This window comes from Borostomias antarcticus (assembly GCF_949987555.1).
Source record: "Borostomias antarcticus genome assembly, chromosome: 21".
Classification (NCBI taxonomy): domain Eukaryota; kingdom Metazoa; phylum Chordata; class Actinopteri; order Stomiiformes; family Stomiidae; genus Borostomias; species Borostomias antarcticus.
The window spans coordinates 1,245,966-1,256,220 of record NC_140254.1 but is presented as its reverse complement, the minus strand read 5'-3'; the positions used below and the strand labels follow the sequence as shown (position 1 = coordinate 1,256,220).

Here is a 10,255-nt window from a genome sequence, read left to right as displayed (position 1 = left end):
TACACCCTAACCCTGTCCTACACCACACAGCTAGTACACCCTAACCCTGTCCTACACCACACGGCTTAGTACACCCTAACCCTGTCCTACACCACACAGCCTAGTACAGCCCTAACCCTGTCTTACACCACACGGCTAGTACACCCCTAACCCTGTCCTACACCACACGGCTAGTACATCCCTAACCCTGTCCTACACCACACGGCTAGTACACCCTAACCCTGTCCTACACCACACGGCTAGTACACCCTAACCCTGTCCTACACCACACGGCTAGTACACCCTAACCCTGTCCCTACCACCACACAGCTAGTACACCCTAACCCTGTCCTACACCACACGGCTAGTACACCCTAACCCTGTCCTACACCACACGGCTAGTACACCCTAACCCTGTCCTACACCACACAGCTAGTACACCCTAACCCTGTCCTACACCACACGGCTAGTACACCCTAACCCTGTCCTACACCACACGGCTAGTACACCCTAACCCTGTCCTACACCACACAGCTAGTACACCCTAACCCTGTCCTACACCACACGGCTAGTACACCCTAACCCTGTCCCTACACCACACAGGCTAGTACACCCTAACCCTGTCCTACACCACACGGCTAGTACACCCTAACCCTGTCCTACACCACACGGCTAGTACACCCTAACCCTGTCCTACACCACACAGCTAGTACACCCTAACCCTGTCCTACACCACACGGCTAGTACACCCTAACCCTGTCCTACACACACAGCTAGTACACCCTAACCCTGTCCTACACCACACAGCTAGTACACCCTAACCCTGTCCTACACCACACGGCTAGTACACCCTAACCCTGTCCTACACCACACGGCTAGTACACCCTAACCCTGTCCTACACCACACGGCTAGTACACCCTAACCCTGTCCTACACCACACGGCTAGTACACCCTAACCCTGTCCTACACCACACAGCTAGTACACCCTAACCCTGTCCTACACCACACAGCTAGTACACCCTAACCCTGTCCTACACCACACAGCTAGTACACCCTAACCCTGTCCTACACCACACGGCTAGTACACCCTAACCCTGTCCTACACCACACAGCTAGTACACCCTAACCCTGTCCTGCACCACACGGCTAGTACACCCTAACCCTGTCCTACACCACACGGCTAGTACACCCTAACCCTGTCCTACAACACACAGCTAGTACACCCTAACCCTGTCCTACACCACACAGCTAGTACACCCTAACCCTGTCCTACACCACATGGCTAGTACACCCTAACCCTGTCCTACACCACACAGCTAGTACACCCTAACCCTGTCCTACACCACACGGCTAGTACACCCTAACCCTGTCCTGCACCACACGGCTAGTACACCCTAACCCTGTCCTACACCACACAGCTAGTACACCCTAACCCTGTCCTACTGTACACCACACGGCTAGTACACCCTAACCCTGTCCTACACACCACACGGCTAGTACACCCTAACCCTGTCCTACACCACATGGCTAGTACACCCTAACCCTGTCCTACACCACACGGCTAGTACACCCTAATCCTGTCCTACACCACACAGCTAGTGACACCCTACCCCCTGTCCTACACCACACGGCTAGTACACCCTAACCCTGTCCTACACCACACGGCTAGTACACCCTAACCCTGTCCTACACCACACAGCTAGTACACCTAACCCTGTCCTACACCACACGGCTAGTACACCCTACCCCTGTCCTACACCACATGGCTAGTACACCCTAACCCTGTCCTGCACCACACGGCTAGTACACCCTAACCCTGTCCTACACCACACAGCTAGTACACCCTAACCCTGTCCTACACCACACGACTAGTACACCCTAACCCTGTCCTACACCACACGGCTAGTACACCCTACCCCTGTCCTACACCACATTGCTAGTACACCCTAACCCTGTCCTACACCACACGGCTAGTACACCCTAACCCTGTCCTACACCACACGGCTAGTACACCCTAACCCTGTCCTACACCACACAGCTAGTACACCAGTCCTACTGCTACTTAGTTGTCTGTTCCTCTCCTCCAGACCACTAGCCAATGCCGGATGTTTCCGCATGAAGTTGAGTCTCCAGTAGGTGAGGTCAAAGTCAGAAGTGTGTGTGTGCTTGTGAATTTTTTTTGGGGGGTGTGTGTTTTTGGTGTGTGTGTGTGTGCCGTGCGTGTGTGTGTGATACCCCGGTGGTCTCAAACTTGGACAACATCAACAACGGACATCTCGGGGATGACCGATTTCCGTCAAAAACAAGTGTGCGGAGTCCGTGGACCACCACCAAACCACCCCCAAACCACCCCCAAACCACCCCCAAACCACCCCCAAACCACCACCGAACCACCACCAAACCACCACCAAACCACCACCAAACCACCCCCAAACCACCACCAAACCACCCCCAAACCACCACCAAACCACCACCAAATCATCCCCAAACCAGGCGTGTGAGGATCAACCAGCATTTGGCCGGTCTTTAACAGGAACAGCTTTAACAACAGTTGTGGTTTTGAACGCGGGCCGGAGTTCAAAGTGCTGCGGAGGCCTGAGCTCCCTGTTCCTCCCGGCCAGACGGGATCCATTAGGGCGGAACGGGTCTTAAACTAGGGAGAGCTGCCTCCACACCTCCGTCTGTGATCTCACCCTCCACACCTCCGTCTGTGATCTCACCCTCCACACCTCCGTCTGTGATCTCACCCTCCACACCTCCGTCTGTGATCTCACCCTCCACACCTCCGTCTGTGATCTCACCCTCCACACCTCCGTCTGTGATCTCACCCTCCACACCTCCGTCTGTGATCTCACCCTCCACACCTCCGTCTGTGATCTCACCCTCCACACCTCCGTCTGTGATCTCACCCTCCACACCTCCGTCTGTGATCTCACCCTCCACCCCTCCGTCTGTGATCTCACCCTTCACACCTCCGTCTGTTATCTCACCCTCCACACCTCCGTCTGTGATCTCACCCTCCACACCTCCGTCTGTGATCTCACCCTCCACACCTCCGTCTGTGATCTCACCCTCCACACCTCCGTCTGTGATCTCACCCTCCACCCCTCCGTCTGTGATCTCACCCTTCACACCTCCGTCTGTTATCTCACCCTCCACACCTCCGTCTGTGATCTCACCCTCCACACCTCCGTCTGTGATCTCACCCTCCACACCTCCGTCTGTGATCTCACCCTCCACACCTCCGTCTGTGATCTCCCCCTCCACACCTCCGTCTGTGATCTCACCCTCCACACCTCCGTCTGTGATCTCACCCTCCACACCTCCGTCTGTGATCTCACCCTCCACACCTCCGTCTGTGATCTCACCCTCCACACCTCCGTCTGTGATCTCACCCTCCACACCTCCGTCTGTGATCTCACCCTCCACACCTCCGTCTGTGATCTCACCCTCCACACCTCCGTCTGTGATCTCACCAGCATGCACATGACCGACTCACTGACCTAACCCCTTTGGTAACGGTTCAATTGGACGGATACCTTCATATTGCTTCATAACCTGGGAATTTACCTGACATGTATGCTTATTACTGTATATATCATCACAATTACTGCAGGCCATCACATCGGTGGTGAATGAATGAGGGAGGTTTTACATGTTAAGTGCTTTGAGGCAATGAGGTGAGAAGGTTCTACAGTTAATGTAAACACAACCGTAATAGTCCAATACCTGCAGAACGGTGTCATTCACTATTAATTATTAATTAATGTTGTTTTGTTATAGTATCGCCTGACCACAACATGGTCGGTTACCTTGGTGACAGGGATCTCCTTGGACTTGGTCTCAAAGAGGGTTTCTAGTTTGGACGTGTCCAGCTTGACCGGCTCCAGATTGGACCAGAGGGAGTCTCCGCGCCGGTGGTCCCCGTCTCGCCAGTCTGTAGGACGCACCTGGACACGACCAGAACAGCCTCAGACCTCATCAACGACTCAATGATTTGATCGGGGACTTGGCGCCACGCAGGATTACATAACACTGAGAAATGCCTAGCCAGAGCTGTCTAAAGTTATTATTAAAAAACAATAATAAAAAAAAGGATAGCTCATATTTTCCAGGTCTCCCTCCAAATAGAGGTTCACGACACCGAGAGATCTCCCGATGAGAGGAGCTCAGAGGAACGGGACGGACCCACGGAGCGGTTTTTATCATCTTGACTTGTATATCCTACCTCGCTCCAGAACAGCCTCACGGTCTTCTTCTTCTTCTGGAAGAGAAGGGGCTCCGCGGGGGCCGGGGGGGCCGACAAGGAGGGGGGAGGCGGGGGTCTCGTCATCATCGGCCCCCCCGGCACGGGCGGGGGCGGGGGGCAGCCAAACAGCGGCGGGGGAGGGGGCAGGTGGGGGGCGTAGCAGGAGGAGGGGGGCGGGGGCGGCGGGGGCCACCGCGGGCCGTCGGAGACGCCCAGGGGGCCGGCATCCAGGACATCCACGTCGTCCTCCTCCCGCAGGTCGGTGAAGTCGATGTCCCCGATGCGCAGCTCCCGGGGGCTGGCCAGCAGCTGGTCCCAGATGGCGTCCGACTCCTTCTTCGGCGGAGGCGGCGGCGGGGGTGGCAATGCGGGAGGCTCACCGGCGGGGGCCTCCGCGTGGGGGGGGGGGGTGGGGCGCGCCGAGCCCCTTCAGCACGTCGCCGAAACGCTCGGCGAAGGCGCGCACGCCGCCCTGGCGGCCGCCTCTGTCCGTTCTGCCGTCGGCGGCGGGGTCGCGTTCGGGGACGCTCTCCTCGCCCGCTTGTCCGTCTGCCTTCTGGACGGCCTCCTCGGCCTCCGCCCCCTCCCCCCTCCCCCCCCTCCTCCCCCCCGCCCCCCCTCCTCCCCCCCCCTCCTCCCCCTCGCAGGGCGTCTTGCTCTGGGAGTACAGCATGTCCAGCATGAACAGCTTGCTGTTGAGGATCTGGCTGCACTGCTCGTTCACGTCCACCTCCTTAACACTCTGAGTCCACTGGCCTGGGGGAGAGAAGGAGGGAGGGAGAGAGAGAGGGAGAGAGACAAAGAGACAGAGAGGGAGTGAGAGAGAGAGAGGGGGACAAGAGAGAGAGACACACAGAAAGAGACAGAGAGAGTGAGAGAGAGAGAGAGGGAAGGTGAGAGAGAGAGAAAGAGACAGAAAGAGACAGAGAGAGTGAGAGAGAGAGAGGGGGAAGGTGAGAGAGAGAGAAAGAGAGACAGAAAGAGACAGAGAGAGTGAGAGAGAGAGAGGGGGAAGGTGAGAGAGAGAGAAAGAGAGACAGAAAGAGACAGAGAGAGTGAGAGAGAGAGAGAGAGAGGGAAGGTGAGAGAGAGACACACACAGAAAGAGACAGAGAGAGTGAGAGAGAGAGAGAGAGAAAGAGAGACAGAAAGAGACAGAGAGTGGGTACAGTGAGGACAGGTGAGAGAGGGGGATGGACAGAGGAAGATAAAAAGAGATGGAGAGCGAGAGTTAGGGAGAAGGGCAAAAGAAACAACTGAGTTAGTTTAACCTGAGTTAGTTTACCATGGTAACATGGTAGTATACAGTATACTGGCCTAGTGTTAGTGTAACATGGTAGTATACTGGCCTAGTGTTAGTGTAACATGGTAGTACACAGTATACTGGCCTAGTGTTAGTGTAACACGGTAGTATGCTGGCCTAGTGTTAGTGTAACATGGTAGTACACAGTATACGGGCCTAGTGTTAGTGTAACATGGTAGTACACAGTATACGGGCCTAGTGTTAGTGTAACATGGTAGTATGCTTGCCTAGTGTTAGTGTAACATGGTAGTACACAGTATACGGGCCTAGTGTTAGTGTAACATGGTAGTATGCTTGCCTAGTGTTAGTGTAACATGGTAGTACACAGTATACTGGCCTAGTGTTAGTGTAACATGGTAGTATGCTGGCCTAGTGTTAGTGTAACATGGTAGTACACAGTATACTGGCCTAGTGTTAGTGTAACACGGTAGTATGCTGGCCTAGTGTTAGTGTAACATGGTAGTACACAGTATACGGGCCTAGTGTTAGTGTAACATGGTAGTACACAGTATACGGGCCTAGTGTTAGTGTAACATGGTAGTATGCTTGCCTAGTGCTAGTGTAACATGGTAGTACACAGTATACGGGCCTAGTGTTAGTGTAACATGGTAGTATGCTGGCCTAGTGTTAGTGTAACATGGTAGTACACAGTATACGGGCCTAGTGTTCTGCTGTCTCACCGTTCTCATGGCTGCCTCTCTCCTCTCTCTCCAGAGTGCTGCTGGCGGAGGAGATGCTGGAGGCAGAGCAGTTGTCCTTCTCGTTCACCTCTTCATTCTGACGCTCTTTATCACTCAGGATCCCGCTGTCCTCCTCCGTCTCCTCCCTCTCTTTCTCTGGCTGTGTTTCCTCCTCCTCCTCCTTCTCCTCCTCCTCCTTCTTCTCCTCCTCCTCCTCCTCCTCCCTGCGTTCCTCCTCCTCCTTCCCCACCCTGGTCTCTTCCTTTGCTTTCTCCTCCTGTTCCTCTACCTCCACCTCCTCCTCCTCCTCTCCTCCTCCCTCCTCTTCTTTCTCCTCGGGCTCAGCCGGCTCGGTCTCCGTCTCCTCCGGTTCTGGGCTCAGGCTGGAGTCCTCAGCCTCCACCTCTCCTGTTCCAGGACAGAGAAGAGATGCCAGACATCACATTACATTATAGTACAGTACATTACAGTACATCACATCACATCACATTACATTACAGTCATTTAGCAGACGCTCTTATCCAAAGCAACTTTACAATAACTGCATTTAACGTACTGTAGGCAGTCAGTGTACTGTACCACTACTTGCCAGAACTCCAGTGCATCTCCTTTCTAATACAAGTGACACAGAGCATAATCTAGTGCTGAAGTCAAAGAGCAAGAGCAGCAGCCCTCAGTGAGAAGCTGAAAACACTATCACTCTCCCAGACCCAGGCTGGTGCGCTGTGGTCGTGTCTTCAGCTTCTGGCTCATGTGTGATTAATCAGGAAACTCTCTTTCTCTCACACACACACACACACACACACACACACACACACACACACACACACACACACACACACACACACACGTCTATATATACACACACACACACATCTATACAGTATATACAGTATAAACAACCACTGACATAGAAATATACAGTATATCAGTTCATTGTAACTAAATGCTTGACACAGTTACGTGTCAAGCTTTGATTTTAAAGAGGGCCCTGTTTAGCTTGCATTTTGTGCTTGTGTGCTATGACCTTGGCATCAACACACACTCAAAGACACGCTCTCTAACAAAAACACACGCACCTACACTAAGCACACAAGCACATACAATATGGCAGGTACTGTACACAAAGGTGGGTTGTCAGGGACCAGGAAATGAACAGGAAATAGGGAATTAAGTTCCTGTTTACGTCACACAAACACACACACACATGCACACACACGCAGTACAGTCCTGGCAGTGATGTTGCCAAGGCTAGAATAACAGTGTGTTTCTGAAGGCCTCGTTTCAGCTGGAGTACCTGTGTTCATGGCTGTGCATTCATTCGGCTTGAAAACAAGACTGTGCTCTTACCCAATATGTTTTGGTATCATACTTTCCAAAAGCTTTTTCAAAAGCCGTTTGACCCCTTCACCCTCGTCTTTTCTCTCTTTGACCCCTCTTTCTTTTTCTCGTTCACCCTCTCTCACTCTCTCTGTCTCACACCTGCATTTGAGTTTTAATGGCAGGCAACAAGCTGAAACAATTTGAAGGTTAAGAATGATTGCTGCGGAGCGCATGTGTGGGAATTGAACCAGAAACCTTCTGGTTCTGATTCCAAGTCCCACAGCGCCTCACTGTAGCTGTAACCTGCTCTGAAAGATGGGAGCGTTCACTCAGATGGCGTCCTGACAGCCAAGAGCCAAGTTTTTAAAACATACAGTATGATCATCAGTTCCCATGAACCTTCCCAACCCACATTCATTTCAATATTCAACAGGTTATCTTTAACACAGATGCTTCCATTTTAGTTACCCGTGTCCCCAGCTAGCAGGGAATGTTCCCCCAACATTGGGGAACATTCCCAACACATTCTGCTAATGTTTTCACATTCTTAGAACATTCTTAGAACAAATGATTGCTAGCTGGGTCATCGCAACAACTTAGGATCAGCATATTTCTGTGACACTGCAGGTCTCCAGATCAAACTATAACGATCTGAAGAACGCAACACAAGCAACAGAATGTTTACCTGACTCTGAGGGGGTGACGGGGGTCTCCGACTCGGGTTCGAGGTCTTGTTCCTGCTCCTCCTGGGAGGTCAAGGACGACGGCGTGCTGCTCCTGGACGAGGGGGGCCAGGCCTCCGAGGGTTCAAAGGTCAGGCTGAGGTCAGGGCGGGCCCGCGACACTCGCGTGTGATCCCTCTCAAACTCCTCCGCAGCCAGCCGCTCCACGTTTTTATACCTGAGGGAGAGAGAGGGAGAGAGGGAGGGAGGGAGAGAGAGGGGGAGAGAGGGAGGGAGGGAGAGAGAGGGAGAGAGGGGGGGAGGAGAGAAAGAGAGAGGAGGAAGAAAAGGAGGAAGAGGAGGAGGCAGATTTGCCCAAGAAGAAGAAGAAGGAAAGGCAAAGAGAGTAATATGTTTGTACTGAGTAAAACGTAGAAGAAGAAAAAATCAAACAAAATATGAAACACAAGTTAGGATAAAGTGGTCTTCACTGACGATTCCTCCCTTCTGAGTGATGCTTGCTTTGAGGGAAAGCTATGGTCTCTCCAAATGACAACAGACCTCGGAACAAAATGCACTCCATATGCTGTCGTATCTCCACAGCACGTCTCCTCTCTCTATCCCTCCCTCCCTCCCTCTCTCTCTCTACCTCCTCACCTCTGCACGCTAGATAAACCCATCTCCTTCCTCCCCATCCAGCATGGCCCATTACCTCTCCCAAAACACATTCTATACACTCATCACTCGCTTCCTGTAGCAAAGACATGCGCCGGCTCCCTCTCCTCTCCTCTCCTCTCCTCTCCTCTCCTCTCCTCTCCTCTCCTCTCCTCTCCTCTCCTCTCCTCTCCTCTCCTCTCCTCTCCTCTCCTCTCCTCTCCTCTCCTCTCCTCTCCTCGTCTCCTCTCCTCTCCTCTCCTCTCCTCTCCTCACTTCTCCTCAGTCCAATCTTAAGTTATCACCGGCACAAATATGCAACAGGAGGGAGTTCGAAAGAGGAGGCGGAGGAGGAGGAGGAGGAGGAGGAGGAGGAGGAGGAGGAGAGAGGAAAACCGAGGAGACAGACAGTGGCTCGGCTGAACCAAAACATCAGAGCTGAATTAAATTAAACCTGTTCAAGATGTGTTCTTCGTCGTCCTCTTCCTCCTCCTCATCCTATTCTTTCTGACTCTTTCTTCTCTTTTACTGATAAACCTCTGTCGTCTGTTGCCGGCCAGACCAGGAGTGAGCAAAGCTAACTAGAGAGTTAATTTATCTTCCCTCCCTCTCCCTCTCTCTCTGTCTCCAGCCCTTCCTCCTCCCCTCTCATGGAGGTAAGGTGCTTCTACAGTATGTGGCTCCCTGTAGCGCCTCGAATCCAGTTTAAAACTCTTAAGTTTAGGTACTAGCCTCCAGGGCAATAGTACAATAGAACAGCTCCCTTCTACCTCCAGGCCATGGTCAAACCCTACACCCCCTCCCGACCACCATGCTCTGCTACCTCGGGGTGGCTGATTGCCCTGTCACTCCGAGGCTAGGTAATTAATTTCGATCGACACGGTCACCGCTCTTCTCTGTCCTGGCCCCGCAGTGGTGGAACGAACTGCTCACTGACGTCAGGACAACAGAGTCGCTGCCCATCTTTCGCCGCAGGCTCAAAACTCACCTCTTCAAGAAGTACCCTACTACTGTACCACCATCCTCCCTCTTACGCACCTATTGTATTTTAGTTTGCTATTCATGCACTTTGCCTTCAGCACTAGATTATGCTCTTAGTCACTTGTTTTAGAAAGGTGATGCACTTGTGAGTTCTGGCATGTACCTGTAGTACGGTAGTACAGTGGCTTTTCCTATCCATCCATTTTCCTAAGTTAAATGCAATTATTGTAAGTCGCTTTGGATAACTAAATGACTGTAATGTAATGTAAATGTAATAAATGTTTCAGCACCATTCAACTTAGACTACTTGGAGAAACTGGATACTAACATGGCTGTGTGTGTGTGTGTGTGTGTGTGTGTGTGTGTGTGTGTGTGTGTGATGTAGCATAAACCTAGGATAAATTAAATTATCTGGTGTGCAAT

General features: G+C 52.4%; 1 protein-coding gene across 1 annotated transcript in view; it reads right to left on the bottom strand.

Moving 5' to 3' along the window:
• fhod3a (formin homology 2 domain containing 3a) overlaps positions 1-10,255 on the bottom strand; it is a gene marked incomplete at both ends in the record, with an annotated part of 64,591 nt that overhangs the window by 7,186 nt on the left and 47,150 nt on the right. Inside the window, 5 exon segments of the mRNA XM_084455520.1 lie at positions 3,793-3,930; positions 4,209-4,625; positions 4,627-4,985; positions 6,213-6,620; positions 8,221-8,435. Of these exon segments, the coding sequence (XP_084311646.1) occupies positions 3,793-3,930; positions 4,209-4,625; positions 4,627-4,985; positions 6,213-6,620; positions 8,221-8,435 (1,537 nt within the window).